The 14,303-nt window shown below is 40.4% G+C and overlaps 3 protein-coding genes across 4 annotated transcripts in view; 1 reads left to right on the plus strand and 2 right to left on the minus strand.

Annotated features, from left to right (window-relative positions):
- Positions 1–168: 168 nt before the first annotated feature.
- LOC104811472 lies at positions 169–3,937 on the minus strand. The gene is made up of 9 exons (XM_010538175.1): positions 3,436–3,937; positions 2,757–2,793; positions 2,565–2,643; positions 2,412–2,457; positions 2,223–2,321; positions 1,628–1,696; positions 1,199–1,550; positions 961–1,109; positions 169–842 (listed from the first exon to the last, which is right to left on the minus strand). Exons 1-9 carry the CDS (start codon positions 3,874–3,876, stop codon positions 180–182), a joined length of 1,935 nt encoding a protein of 644 aa, XP_010536477.1. The 5' UTR covers positions 3,877–3,937; the 3' UTR covers positions 169–179.
- Positions 3,938–4,967: 1,030 nt separating this feature from the next.
- Positions 4,968–6,900, plus strand: LOC104811475 (high mobility group B protein 2-like). 2 transcript variants are annotated; one of them, XM_019202469.1, is made up of 8 exons: positions 4,968–5,101; positions 5,334–5,377; positions 5,510–5,608; positions 5,886–5,943; positions 6,049–6,093; positions 6,184–6,264; positions 6,363–6,449; positions 6,562–6,900. In XM_019202469.1, exons 2-8 carry the CDS (start codon positions 5,337–5,339, stop codon positions 6,577–6,579), a joined length of 429 nt encoding a protein of 142 aa, XP_019058014.1. In that variant the 5' UTR covers positions 4,968–5,101; positions 5,334–5,336; the 3' UTR covers positions 6,580–6,900. The 2 variants fall into 2 exon arrangements, with proteins under 2 accessions (XP_019058014.1, XP_010536479.1); XM_010538177.1 differs by having other exon boundaries at positions 4,969–5,101; positions 5,329–5,377.
- The window catches only part of LOC104811474 (Fanconi anemia group J protein), a 9,190-nt gene continuing 1,644 nt past the window's right edge, over positions 6,758–14,303 (minus strand). Inside the window, exons 5-30 of the mRNA XM_010538176.2 lie at positions 14,278–14,303; positions 14,147–14,194; positions 13,959–14,059; positions 13,737–13,878; positions 13,573–13,634; positions 13,422–13,495; positions 13,271–13,341; positions 13,104–13,191; positions 12,941–13,019; positions 12,756–12,845; positions 12,538–12,646; positions 12,063–12,156; positions 11,902–11,985; positions 11,648–11,804; positions 11,350–11,534; positions 11,119–11,163; positions 10,974–11,002; positions 10,765–10,886; positions 10,577–10,624; positions 10,135–10,259; positions 9,916–10,050; positions 9,535–9,821; positions 8,409–9,315; positions 8,231–8,302; positions 7,779–7,898; positions 6,758–7,673 (exon numbers count right to left, since the gene is read on the minus strand). Coding sequence (XP_010536478.1) covers positions 7,638–7,673; positions 7,779–7,898; positions 8,231–8,302; positions 8,409–9,315; positions 9,535–9,821; positions 9,916–10,050; positions 10,135–10,259; positions 10,577–10,624; positions 10,765–10,886; positions 10,974–11,002; positions 11,119–11,163; positions 11,350–11,534; positions 11,648–11,804; positions 11,902–11,985; positions 12,063–12,156; positions 12,538–12,646; positions 12,756–12,845; positions 12,941–13,019; positions 13,104–13,191; positions 13,271–13,341; positions 13,422–13,495; positions 13,573–13,634; positions 13,737–13,878; positions 13,959–14,059; positions 14,147–14,194; positions 14,278–14,303 — 3,336 coding nt within the window. The 3' untranslated portion in view covers positions 6,758–7,637. The remainder of the gene's footprint in view (positions 7,674–7,778; positions 7,899–8,230; positions 8,303–8,408; positions 9,316–9,534; positions 9,822–9,915; positions 10,051–10,134; positions 10,260–10,576; positions 10,625–10,764; positions 10,887–10,973; positions 11,003–11,118; positions 11,164–11,349; positions 11,535–11,647; positions 11,805–11,901; positions 11,986–12,062; positions 12,157–12,537; positions 12,647–12,755; positions 12,846–12,940; positions 13,020–13,103; positions 13,192–13,270; positions 13,342–13,421; positions 13,496–13,572; positions 13,635–13,736; positions 13,879–13,958; positions 14,060–14,146; positions 14,195–14,277) is intronic.

The following is a 14,303-nucleotide window of genomic DNA, read 5'->3' on the forward strand; positions in this document are numbered from 1 at the left end:
CCCCCCCCCCCCCCCCCCAATACATCCTCTAACTCAAATGATGCTGTGGACGGAATTCCACTTGATTTCATCTCATTCATCCCTCCCCGCAGTATAATATGGTTACTGAGAAACCCTTTCAGGATCAGAAACGATGATGCATATATAAACGATTATATATGTATGTTACCGATCCATTTTCAGAGCTGTAACGCTAAATCCAGGTGCTGCGATGAACCCGCCTGAGCGTTTGAGCCCGGAGGAGAGCTTGGGGAGACGAGTCTAGCATTCAGGTCGGGAGGAAACCTGTGGAATTCTTGCTTGCTGTAAGGCAACGAGCCTTGTTGGGGCCCTGCCACTCTCGGTCTGCCCAACATCTGATTTGGATTGTGGTTAAAGCCATTGAAACCACCGATGAAGCCATTGCTCTCGGGATTGACCACTGGTCCTGATTGCTGAAACTGTGGGGAAGAGGATGATGATGATGGGTTCATGGTATTGGCTGCAGCAGCAAACTCGGTTTCTGGATTCAATGCTCGGGCAGGTCCAGTTTCTTCCCGGCCCTGCAAAGAATGCCTGTTTCCTATGAAAGGGCTTGAGACAGAGGGGGCCGGGGAAAGGATTCTGCTTGAATGACCATCAGGCACCATGTCATTTGAGCATTTCTCCTTTCCCGACATTAATATCTGTCGTTGAGGAGCTTCAGGAGCTGGGTTCTCCCCGACCCATCCAGGGCCAAATCTGATTCCGGGAGGCAAAACACTTTTTATTCTCCTTGATGTGATTTTCCAGGTAACAGGGCCGAGATTTGCGACGTAATGTGTCAAGCTCCTCGCGTACCCGTATTCAGTGTTCAGCCCAACCTGAAATTTAGTAGTCCGAGGAAAACAACAATCAGAAAACATGTATGAATATGGATTTCCAAGTTCAAGAAAAAATGAAATATTAGAATCTACTCTGAGTTTGCCATCCAAAACGTACTGGAATTAATTGCCTCAACTCATCTTCAAGTGTTGTTAAGACAGAAGGCTCCTGCATGGAAGTCGAGAGCTGGTTATAGGTATCACGTCTGTTCACATCGACATTGAAATGTTTCATCCCGTACTTGTTGACAGCCTTCACAACCGAAGCTAAAGGTAATGAAGAAAACCGTATAAGTAGTCATGAGTTCGTATCAGTAAAAGGAAACCAAGAAAAAGTACAGGGCAAGAATTCTTACGTGGAAACTCATTTTCCCAATCAATCGACCATCCACTTTGGTTTTCGCTACTATGATGACCAAATCTGATGGGTGTATCTACCGTCCGGAATCCATATGGAGGTGCTTTTCTTAGATTGTAAGCACCAGATAGCTTAGAGCTATCTCCCACAGTAGTAACCGCCACTTCAGCTGAAATTTCAGAAGCAGTGTGATCAATGGGATATAGGTCAGGCTGTTTCTTCAGGCTCTTGCCCGGAGGATGGTCTCTTTTGGCAACTTTCGGCTGTGGCTGTGGTTGTGATCCTTCATCATCACTATCCTGCCTTAAATTTTCAAAGTCCTTCTTGGCCATCTCATGCATAGTTCGTGCCTACCCAAAGACACTCTTAGAAACATAGAGAACTAGAACAAGGGGAAAAAGTAAAAAATCCATGATGCTGAACAAACCTGTCGGAAGTATATGGTGTCTGGTGCATTGTACTCCATCGCATTTGTACATATTAAAAATACATCCCTCTGCCCAAAAAAAAAGAACAGTGAAAAAAAGCTTCCAGAAGATTTAGTTATTTCCAATTTCCATATCTTGAACAAACTAATAGGAGTTCTAGATGCCAAGTTCAAGCAAATTTCAAGTCTAACAGATCACCAGCAACTACAAGCTCACCACCAACGTGTCAATATAAACTTTCAGTCTGGTTAAAGCTAAAACCTTTTAAATATAAGAAATCTTTGAGACAACACTGACCACACAGCTGATACAGATCTAAATCTTTTCACAGGTTAGCAATATCTAAGGGAGCCTCGAAACTCATCATAAGTCCTAAAGATAACGAGAAAGAGAAGGGGAAACCGACATAGATCAGTGGTTCTCTACATCAACCATAACAAGAATTTCTGCAACAGCCATAGGAACCACAGTATGAAAGATAAATAAAGTGCCAAACAAGATGGCAAGCATTAAAACTTCGAACCTTGCTTTACACATACCACAAACGGAAAAAGAAGCATCAAGTACCGAAATAGACTCAACTACAAGGTATACCTCAAATTGCTCTAAATTGGCATATGCTCCAGAATCTAACTTCTTCCGCACAGTGCTGAAATCCATTGGATTTGCGATAATCTCATGATAATCAGGGAGCTGGAAACAAACCAACCACAGGATTGATAAGATATACTGAATCTGCCAAACTGGGTGACATTAACAAATATCATCCGAAGATATGATCACCTCTCTTGGATCGACTGGATCTGAGAACACCCCGTAAGTATCCTTCCTTCAAGTATTGTAAATGAAAACACACCCAGTTCAACCACTTTATCCAAAATACAAAGGAGAAGACCATTGAGAGGAGACTATAACACAGCCCAAAAATTTGCATACTTTTGAAGTCTATCGAGGATGAACAACAACAACTTTTTGTCTGGCAAAGGTGTAGTGGGGCCAGACTCCATGGGTGGCCCTGTCCACAGATTTAATTTAATCAGTAGAAAAACCCACTTTTTATTCTCGTACGAATTCAAGATTATGCCTTTCTATGAGATTAAAAAGGACAGGAGATAGAAAGATATATACCTGGAGGAATGTCTGTCGCTTTCGAACCCTTTTCACCCTGCAACAGAAACAGAGCATCACCACCAATCCAATATCATATGTAGGCATAAAAAAAAGGGGGAGAATTCTTACAACTAAGAAACAGAGCAATGCATACAGGTGCCAATGTTCATGGTCATGGAAGTATCAGATACGGAGGAGACAGTAAAAGGCCATGAATTACCAAAAATAAAACTAAGAAACTGATAGCAAGGAAAAGACAAATTGAAGCCTTTCTCGGACATGATGGTCTCAGTGCAGGGAGTCTTTAAATCAGGTAACTACGATTTAATACAAGAATCAAAGAATAAAATATAATATTCATGGGAGAAAAAACATAAATACTGCATATAAAAGCAACAAAAAAAAAACTGAAACCCGCCAAGACAAAGATTTTCTCAGACAAGCAAAACAGGAAAAAAATAATGCAGAAAAATCTGAATAACGAATTCTGAGTAAAAAGGGGAGAGAAAAAAATAACTGACCCAGTCAAACTCATTCACTTACTCATCCATATTCAAGCAGAAACCCCCCAAATGACGCGCGAAATCCCCAAAAATTCAAACCTAATTACTCAAACAAACTGAAATCCGCCCAAATTGAACAAACCCCAAATCGATTTCGGGAAAAAGATTCAATTTACGGGGAATTCGATTGCTACCGTATACTCAGATCCGCCGATCTTCCGCCGCTTGACAAACACCCCGGGATTGTCACTTGGCTCGTCGAGATTCAGATCGGAACCGGCCGATTGTGAATTAGGAGAATGCCGATGGGCGTGGGAGTTCAAGCCGTGCAAGGGCCTGTGCTTCTTCTCCCTTCGCTCGTCGTCGTCGTCGTCGTCGTCGTCAACGTCATCTTCATCGATCCAGGGCGAATCGGCGGAGACTCCGTTGGAATTGGAGCTCCTGCGAGTTGATCGGCGGCCCGAATTAGGGTTTTTGAAACCGGATCTGTGCTCCTCCTGTGGTTGTTCATTTCTCTTCCTTCTTTGGAGCTGCTGCTGCAATTGCTGTTGCTTCAGAGCCCGTTTCTGAAGGTCCAACAGAGATGGTCGTCCTTTCTTCTTCTTCTTCGTCATTGTCTCAGCTACTTCATCCATTCTCTCTCTCTCTCTCCTCTCTCTTCCCCTTTCTCCTCCTAAACAGGCTATTAGTATTAGTTTTGTTATTTTTTCCTCTTCTTTTCCATTACTTTAAATTTTTTTTATCACTATGACCAAATTTTCCACGTGTGTGAGTCGCATGAGGCCATGAGCCAAGGGAATGTGGACACGTGTTGAACAGTCAGTGGTTGGGCCTAGTTAACGTTACAAGCTATGATGCTCAACTGGGCAATAAATGGGCCTTCTTGAAAGCCCATTATCGATAACCCAAACACCAAAATGGATCAACTTCGAACTGGGATAACATCCAAGCAATATATTAAAAAAAAAAAGAAATTTCAAACCTAATTCAGCTTCTAGCGCAGACTTCGCCAAATCTACAAGGCCCATAATGTATGTAAATGGGCCTAAATGATCCATAACTTAAACCAGAACTTAACCGCAAAAATTACATGGGTAGGTGAAAATTCTAAAACCGTACCAAACCAGGTCGATAAACAAAAGTGAATTGCAAAAAATGTCAAGTAAAAATGAAAGAAAAAATTGAGATATTTAAAACTCTAGCCGGAAAGATCGATCAGAAACTCGTGACGGATCCAAATAAATATCATTTTTAATTCGTATAAATCTACAAAAATTTCAGTTTTAATTCGAAATTTTAAACCGCAATGTGTAAAATGACTCGAATTTTATACCCGAATTTACGACGAATAAAAATTGATAGAATATTCCGGTTCCACCCGATATGAGATCATACAAAATTAATAAACCGGGAAAAAAATCCGACCGAATATTGCGGAATTTTAAAAAACTATTTATAAGTATATATTATTTATTATTGTTTATTAAATGTTATCTAGGAAAGTGGTACGAGAGGGCAATAGGTCAAATCACTTGTCGCTGATGACACACGTGGAGAAGAAGCACAAGAGAAAACACAGAAACTAGAACGAGGATTTAAGCTTGGGAAAATCACAGCCAATGACGAGATGTCACCCGGATCGATGACGTGGCAAAATATGATCTGAAATCCCGCTAAACCCCTCTGATTTCGTTCCGTACGCTATTGAATTTCAATTTCATTTCCGTTTTTTCCCGATCGGATATTAACCTCCTCAACTTGCCATCTCTTTCCTTGACCTCTCACTTGCTTCGCGTACAAATCGCTTACACGTAGTCCTCTCTCTCTCTCTTCTCCCGAAGCCCTACGTCTTCCGTCAAGGTAAGTTCCGATGATTTCCCGTCGTTTTCCTGTTGGTTTTCCATCTCTGTCTCTCGTTTTGCTATCGGTTTCATCGTTTTCTGGTTTGCATTTTCGCTGTTTCCTCGGTTTCCTCTCGATTTTGCTGTTTTGCATCTTTTTTCGCGATTCATACTGGTTTTACGGTATTGGTAGATTATCCTCTGCAATCGGTGAATTTAATAGCTGGTCTGGTGATTTGATCGCAGGATAGATCATGAAAGGAGGCAAATCAAAGGCTGAAACCAGGAGCTCTAAGTAAGTCTTCGTCTAGATCGGTTTTCAATTTGATATCGAGTTGATTTGTGTAGTTCTCAAGGTACTCAAATCGTGTATCTGTGATTTTTTTGTCGATTCCTGATGTGTTCGTCTTCGAATTTACGGCGATAGGCTCTCTGTGAATAAGAAGCCCACAAAGGGAGGCCGCGGCAAGGGTGCCAAAGATCCGGACAAGCCTAAGAGGCCGGCCAGTGCCTTCTTCGTTTTCATGTAAACATCGCATACGATCCCTCAATTTTGCGTGTTCGGTATTCTGCCTTATTCCATGGAAAACATTTTTTGGAGTATGTTTTCAACTGACTATTAATTCTGTTCAAGGTGAGATTGGAGGCATGTTTTCCTTCACTTCAAAATATCTGTTTGTTGTGACGTTTTACTTTTGCAACTGTTCATAGATTCGTGTTTCTTATGATCGCTTGCTCCTCATTAGCGTGGTTCTCTGTAGTTTGTGTTGTTTTAATTCGTGTGTTGAATTGCTGATTCAAAGGGAGGAGTTCCGTGAACAATTCAAGAAAGATCATCCCAAGAACAAATCCGTTGCTGCTGTAAGTGCTGTGTTACTTTCTGATTTGTGTGGTCAACTTTGATACCTGTCTCTGTCATGCGTGTCTGATCATGTATTTGAATTTGAATTTATATATTGATAATAGGTTGGAAAGGCTGCTGGAAACAAATGGAAGTCGATGTCTGAAGCTGTGAGTGACTAAATAAATGAGTAATGCTTGTCAATACATCATCAAGTTGGGAGACTGTGTGTTTACTGATTTTGGAATCGGTATGTGCAGGAAAAGGCTCCTTATGTTGCCAAAGCTGAGAAACGCAAGCAGGAATATGAGAAGAACATGAAAGCCTACAACACGAAGCAGGTAATCACGGTCGAGCATGTGTTGCTGTGTCAGTGGGTGAGAGTTCTATTGTTGAAGGATGTTTGATTGAGAATGATATGGGTGTATACGTTTAACAGGCTGATGCCACTAAGGAGGAAGAGGAGTCGGACAAGTCAGTGTCGGAGGTTAATGATGAAGATGATGGAGATGAGGGCAGTGAAGAGGTTTGTCAATGTGTTGTTTCGCATTGTGACAGATATTAACCATTGTTTAAATGTAAACGTCTCTTATTTGATATCTGGTTTGTTGTTGATGTTGATGTTGATGTTGATGTAGGAGGAAGATGATGAGTGAGAGGATGATGGATGATCCCATGGTGGTGGTGGTAGCATAGTAAGTATAGTTGGCTGCAAGACTCTCTCGCTGGGGGGCTTTTATCGTTTATGTTATAATGGGAATGACAACAAGGGGGTTGGTTCCTTAGCACTGCTTGTTCTTCTCTCTCTCTCTCTTTTAACTTTCTTGTTCGTATGGGTTTGTTGGATGATTTTAGGGTTTTTGCCCTCACTGCGGGAAAAGGGGAATAGGAGTTGTTGTGTAGATGTGGGGGTAATTTGCAGCTCTGTGTGTACTCTTTGACATTCTGATTTACAATTTAGGCTGTTTCCTTTTTTATTTGTATTGTACGCTGTTTTGATTTGTGTATGTTTCCAAAAGAAGTCGTTCAAATGAAGCCAAGCAAACCGTTATTAAGCCCTGATTTGACTTTTGGAGATTAACAGAGCGGTAGTGACCGAGTTTTAGCTCACACGCTGCCATGGGGTCCCTCATGCATCGCCGCCTTTCGAGAGCAGCAGCTCACGCATACTCCATTATACGATTATTGCATTTCTTTAAGACTGTATACTAATGTCCGTGCTTAATTCTTCAAGACTGACTGACCTTCACCCCTGAATTCAGATTTGCATCATAGCGCCGTATATTGTATTCATTTACAATGTGTAAGATATGCTACGGATCGAATGAATTATGTAAATCTCACCATTTTGAGGCCCTCAGTATATCAAAGATGACGTTAGATTGACAATGAAGTGATGAAACCAATGTTCGTCCTGCTTAAAATTAAACCATGTGGAAGGCTCTTACTTGGTGCTTCCCATCCTCCTGCTGCTGCTGTCTTTGAAGAAAGCTGAGGCCACACACACAAAGCGCCGCAATGCTTTTAGCTCAAATTCTGAGCCGGGGGGGAGGGGCCCACAATGTGTCACGGCTCATATAAGGTTTGGAAACAAGGCCCCTTCCTTTGCCTCATGGCCTGCCCTTTGAACATACACCTGTATTGCTATGTCAGTAAAACAAGCGAAACCACCGATACATCGTATTCCCCTTGCACCAGTTGACGACAACATCATTCATCTCGAGGGCATATCTCGTTTCGGTAGTCTCAGCTGCAACACCACGAGAGTAATCAAATAAAGGAGTTTTTTTTTATTAACGAATTGTGTTTGTAACCACAATGGCCGAGGGAATGTTGTCCTTTTTTTGCTCCATACCTTTGATTTTGTAGTTCTCCAGCCTCCTGATTCTTGCTGTCTTGGGGAATAAGCATAACTCTCTATGGATTTCAAGACATTGCCTTTATCCGCCGCAGTTTTTTTCTCTGGAAGGGGCTCCTACGTAATCCAACAGAAGGCCTTCTTATTACTTACTCATACGATGAATTGATCTAAACCAAAATCTTTCCAAATGATTAGAGAAAGCAACATCTAGGAGGATTTCCAATACAGAATTCTTTCTTTCCAGTTATAAGCTAAGATCTGGTTTATGGAAATGATCTAAGGTTCATTATTCAGAGTACCCTTCCAGATTTTACAATTTACTCTTTAGTTGTTTCATGATTCTCTTTACTTCTCAACTGGAAAGATTAACCGTGTCCCCTCTGATTTAACAGTAGACACTAAGGAGCCAAACAATGGCAGTAGCAGACGAGAGATTGAGAGCATACCTTTTCCTTCTCAACGTATTCCTGGGTTGCTATAGAGTTCCCAACTTCTAGGCGATCGGAAAAGAATAATATCTGCAGATGAGCAAAATTATGATCAAAGGTAATAAAGAACTGTAGAAGATGGGACCAAAATCAGTTAATAAATTCTTAGCACTCATGGGATTAGGGTTTAGCTTACTTTGCTCAGCAACTGGACATTTGATGAATCAGTTGCCATGACCTGCACTCCAAGGCAGTTGTCTGGGTTACTACAAAAGGGACAGAAGATATTGTTGAAGACACATCCATCTTGCTCGCACCAAATACCCTGTCCTGCTCCTTCCAGTGTTCTTCTACAGACTCGCTGATCAACTGATGAACTGTCGGTCACGAGAACTGAAACACTTGTTGGCATATCTGTTTTTTCGGTCGTTTCTTTCAGGAGAGACAGCAAGTATGTCTTGAATGATGAAGTCAAGGAGCAATTGAGATATAAATGACTCTCGGGACAACCTAAAGGGCTTCTGCAGAGTGAACAAGATACCTGTAATCTCTGATCCACCATTGGAACAGTAGATGATATATTATTGTTCACTTCGACTTTCCGTAGAACATTTGACCTCTGTCGTAATTGTTCAACAGAGGTACCCTCAAGCCCGTACTCGATTCTTCTCGTAAAACTCATGCAATCTGGAGGTCCAGCATTGGTTGCACCATGGTTTTCGTCCTCAACGAGATCAATAAATGGTGAGCTGCTGGGCTTTCTCCTCTTTGAAGTACGAGAATTCACACTCATGCTCAAAGATGACTCGGATTCTTGTATCATGTTGCGAATGTTACCAGTAGAATATCTTTCGGGAGTGACTACGGCCGCAGACTCGGTTATAAGAGGAGATTTTATGAAACTTGTGGCAGATAGATGGTGCTCTAAAAATCGACCAGGGGACCCCGCAGATGTCTGAGCTATTGTAGGACTAGGACTTCCATATGTCAATGGTGAACATGGACTAGCTGCAGAAGTACCATTGATCATGCTAGGGGTTTCCCTAACAAAAGATGCTTCTGGATCCTCACCACAATCGGTCATTGACGATGCCTCACAATACCTGCAGTTAACAATTTTTAGCTCCATATGGGCTTTGAGTGTGTGGCAACCATAATGTTGCATAGTTTAGATGTAAAATTTTCATGCGTTCTAGTTCTTGTGCTCAAAAGCGTAATTTGAAAATCATGATACAGTTTGGTCCTATGGTCCTATGCTGGAGATGGCAATAGTACGAATCTAAATTCCAAAAGTACTACACGAAAATTGTCTTGCATGTTACCTGGGATCTTCTTGGAAACCATGATCTACATCAATGAATTCTTTGCAACATTCTGTCTCCTTTTTAGCTTGCAAAAATTTCTGGGCAGGTTTATCACCTAGAGAAGCTAGTTGGGAGACGGAGGTTCCATATTTAGAAATAGAAGCTTGCACGAATCTCAAATGCTCAGTCAATTTTGGTTTCTCATTTCTTTGCTCTAAAATTTTCTTGCTTTCAATCACAGAAGAATCTTTTGGCTCCACATTCGTGTACTCCTCTACATCAATCACCTTCCTACCTGAAATGTCCTGCCAAAAAGATTCATGAACACCTAAGTGAGGTCAATAGAAATCTTCACAGGACAGAAAAAAAAAGCAGCGATTTTTTGTTTTCAGAATGTACTTTTGGTTCACAGAGACTAAATTTGTCCAACTTCTGATTTTCCTTTCTTCTGCACTCTTTGCTTTGGTTTACTGAGGGAGATTTCTCTTCAGCAATAGGATCTTGGGAGCTTACCATCTTACCATTAACTCGTTCCTGCAGGATATTTTCGAAGAATTTAAAATAATTATGTACATTCGTCAATGATTTGGAGGGCTCAAAAGAATGAGAGATCCGGACCTTGACATTGTCGAAAAAGGATCTCAACCCTTCCAAGGACGTGTCAAAGTTTTCATACTGTTTGATAGACTGTCTAAGCCACTTTGAAATGTGTGATCTAATCCTTTCTTCTCTGTACCGCTCATCTGGACACCAAAACAAGGTTATCTTGAGCATGACAGCTAGAGATTGAACAAAAACATTGCTATACTGGAACTTAGCATTCCCTGTTCGTCACAAAGCCAATGTTGTACAACATAAGATATAAAATCAGTTGAACTTTCTACAACAAGAAACATGTAAGTGTTATCTTCATTTGTAGAGGTTGATTGAAAAATTTCACCAAAAAAAAAAATCATTGTTAATGGACAGTTCAAGAAACCACAGGAACGTGAACCAGAAGACAACATTGACTGTCAAATAGAGAAGAAACTACACACCAATAATGCAGACACCACATTACCTAATAAAATGACGGCACCATAATCAAATCTATGCCGGATACAGCGCCCTGATCAAAAGATCAAAAGATAAGGCTTATTAGTCCCAAAGTTAGGTGTGCAAACATGATCATAGAAAAAGGAAAAGAAATAAGCTGCTATAGTATAAAAAAAATGACTGTTCAAAAAGTTGTGACTCATTCCAACATACCTGCTGCTTGATTTAGAGCTCGGAAAGCCTGGTGGCAGTACCAGTCACTTCCTCCAAGAAGGTTTTTGGATGTTTTGTACGTATCGTTATATTTCTTCTTTAACCCGACTTGAATATCGTTTCTAATAAGTGACATTATGAGAAAATTATTGCCCCAAAATTGGATCCAGTAATGATACTAGATGAGTTTGGTGAGCTAGAGTTCTTACATGTTTGGAAACGGAATGCCAACGATTATCTGTAATGATCAAGGATTAACAATGCATTCTTAAGACAATTCAACGAGGGGAAGTTCAACTTTTCAAAAGTATTAAGCATAATGAGATTAGCAAATATTAGAGTTGAAAAGTATACCACTGCCCTGGCATTGTCATCGGCAAAGTCAATTCCTTCTGAAACCTGTGATAGAAACATGTAGTTTTAGTATATTAGAATCTCAAGCCATAAGTTTTAATTTTACGTTTCCTCTGTGAAGGTAGGGTGCTGTAGTGTTACATAAGATCAAACCACTTTGCATCTCCTTAGATGGAATTGTCCCCTTAAAGGGAAGAGATGAAATATTGAAAACAAAGACAACTTACAAACCTTTCCTCTACAGACAGCAAGAAATGCGGCTCCTTTCTTGGATCCATCTTGAGTCTCAGTCGTATCAGGCCCTGTTTTCTTAGCCTTTTTCTTTCTTCCAATCGAGGGTTTGTTTTTTCCACGTATAGCATCATAATAACCCTTCAGAACTGGCTCAAACTTTTCCTGGGCTCCACCTCTTGGCTCTGCAACCAGGGGAGTGTACTAAACTTGTCAATAAAGGAAATCACGAAGACGTATCATCACCAGATTTGTCACAACAGCCTTTACATGACTACTGAAGAGTGATGCAGTGTACCAATAAAAAGGGTCTTTTTCAAGCTGAGCCGAGACCATTGTCCAGTTTCCTGCCAACGACTGCACAGTTTTTCCATCAACTTATAACTTGGGAAGAATACAAGAGAGCCACCTGGTACAATTGTACAAATTTCTTCCAAGGCTTTGCCTAGAGCATCCTTCAAAGCAAAATAGAGAATTGCATTTTGAAATACAATATTATAACTTATTTCCAAGCAAGAAAATACTCAGAAAGCAATGAATCAGCAGCAATACCTGGAATGAGTATGCACCAGCTGTTTTATAACTTGCATTTAGAGGATAATTATCAGGACCATTGAAGATTGCAGAAGCCCACACCTGATGTATAGAGGTTAAACCATAGACCGAGTTATGAAATGTTGCTGAAGTTAAGCTCATAAGCTCCAAACCAGTACCTGTGAATCGATGTCAATCACATGTGGAGCCTCTAAACAAGAGCCAAACTGCATTCCGAGTTCAGATGAGAAAGAATCCATCGGTGACAAAGTCCTATACAACAAACAAGAAAACCAAGATTAGTCCTTACTGAAAGAGATGATGCATACCTAGTCGCATTTAATAACTAAATTTTAGCAAATAACTGATGAATATAAAAAGAGAAAGCTAGCACACGCCCATGCATAGACATGGTGCCGTAATGCAAATAGGATCATGAGCAAAGTTAAGTGGTCAATCCTAATTTAAAGAAAACTTGAGAACAATTGTCTCCATCCTTTGATAAGGCTAGAGAACATAGTTTATTGACATGTTCATGGTTTTAAACAAGTCTGCGGAGCTTTTTAAGTTTGTTGGTCTAAGCTACTCTGGACAAGATAATATTATTCTTCAATACCAGATATAGGCTTTGCAGAAAGCCGAAAACCTGCTCACCCAGATGTTAAAATGATTGACATAGAGAGATCAGCAAGATCTTTGAAAACAACAGACGGATTCATGCACCATAAGCTGAAGGTATGCGTCCATGTTTTAAGAGGATCTCCTGCATCCACAGAAGTGAAAGGGTAAATACTTTCTCAAGGGGTTTTCCAAGTGAGCAAAATTTACCACGCTCTGAGGTAAATACTGCACCATCAGCAACTTATTTTCACCTCTTTTCATATAACGTTGTAAACCCAGCTGGTAGTCAAGGATGTGACTTCCATTTCTTGAAAAGAAATATGTAAGGGAAGCGAACAATGCTGCATGGAAAGCATGAAAAAAGCTCTTTTATCCTCAAGTTCAATCGGGTTGCATATGAGAAATATCCTAGTACAGTTAGTAGGAAACTCAATACCTTCCAATGTTAAGACAGATATCCCACTCAAATGAGGCACGTTTGGCTCCGTCTCTGCTTCCTTTGACGCTCTGATTGCCTTGAGAAGAAAATTCGATATCGCGTTTAAGCAATGCAAAATGCACCTAGGCCCGGGTAAAGAACATTGAAGAAACGAAACTACCTTTGTGGCACATTCAAGTAAGATAGGGAAGCACTCTTGAGTAATATTACATCCCTGGAGCTCTCTTAAAGCATTATTTCCAGTCCAGCTGTCACAAAAATTGAGGCCTTTAAAGTCATGAAACATGTAACAATCTTTTGAAGTAATGATGAAGAATCTAAATGTACCTGGAGAAATAGTGTTGAAAATCGCGTTTTGCTAGAAAATCTTTGTTTCGTCCTATCCAGCTTATCAACCCCTAAATAGTTTAGAAGATTCAACGATGAAGCAAACAGTCGGCAATGACACCTCCAAATAATCTTGTAGTCAATGACTTACCTCTACTATCTCATACAGGGGCTGATATGTCATTGGTTGCACCAAGCTCATCTGCTCCAGTTCACTCTGCAATTCTTCATAATGTGTAACCACATAAGTGGAGGTAAAATTAGATAATCTAAAGCTAAGAATAGCTTTTATGTATACATACTGAATAGAGTATCTTCTTCAATGTTACTGCTACCAGCATCACGAGCAATGTCTTCCATATTGCTGTTAGCAAACATACGTATGCTCAAACCTTTGCATATTCCATTCTAATAATATAAAACCAAAATATTTGTAGTAACTATGTAAGAAGGTTCTGAAGCTTACTGAGCTTCATCAAAAATTATAATTGCTCCTTTCAAATCTACTTCAACTCCAGCTCGAACGACAGGATTAATTATGTAGGAGTAAGGGCAAAATACCAATTGTGCGTCACCAGACATTGACCATGCTGCATAATATGGGCAGCCTAAAAAAGGAAAGGAAATTCTTCAGTGATAGTCACGAGATCTTCAATAGCAGCCTAAAAATAAACTAACCAAAGCTGACCTTTCACATTTTTTCCAATTTTCACAAGATCTTCGATATCATGAACCTCATTATAACCTCCCTTCTGAAGTGATGGATGGCCTGTGACTTTATGGACATTCCTGGAGGTCAAAGAAGAACAATAACGCAATGGGATGAGCTGAGAGCAAGAAAACGTAAATAACTTAAATGATCAAGAAAGAACTCACTTGAACTCAGGACATTGTATGTTTTGCTTATCTTTAAGGAGCAGCCGGCTGGAAAGTTTCAACAGAATGATTTATCAGGTCAAGGAAGCAATTTGGTGCAGAAAAATTGCCAATTTGAGAATGAAACTTACCACTCGTCATCCACATTCTCTTTCCC

The sequence above is a fragment of the Tarenaya hassleriana genome, unplaced genomic scaffold, assembly GCF_000463585.1.
Source record: "Tarenaya hassleriana unplaced genomic scaffold, ASM46358v1 Cleome2, whole genome shotgun sequence".
Taxonomy (NCBI): Eukaryota; Viridiplantae; Streptophyta; class Magnoliopsida; order Brassicales; family Cleomaceae; genus Tarenaya; species Tarenaya hassleriana.

Bases quoted from the DNA above. Each gene is read 5' to 3' on its own strand.
- LOC104811472 (XM_010538175.1), bottom strand. From the start codon at position 3,876: ATGGATGAAGTAGCTGAGACAATGACGAAGAAGAAGAAGAAAGGACGA. The intron at 2,644-2,756 runs GTATATATCTTT...ATCTGTGGACAG, and splicing joins AGCGACAGACATTCCTCCAG to GGCCACCCATGGAGTCTGGC. The intron at 1,110-1,198 runs GTAAGAATTCTT...CATTACCTTTAG, and splicing joins TTGGGAAAATGAGTTTCCAC to CTTCGGTTGTGAAGGCTGTC.
- LOC104811475 (XM_019202469.1), top strand. From the start codon at position 5,337: ATGAAAGGAGGCAAATCAAAGGCTGAAACCAGGAGCTCTAA. The intron at 6,094-6,183 runs GTGAGTGACTAA...CGGTATGTGCAG, and splicing joins GGAAGTCGATGTCTGAAGCT to GAAAAGGCTCCTTATGTTGC. The intron at 6,265-6,362 runs GTAATCACGGTC...TACGTTTAACAG, and splicing joins AAGCCTACAACACGAAGCAG to GCTGATGCCACTAAGGAGGA.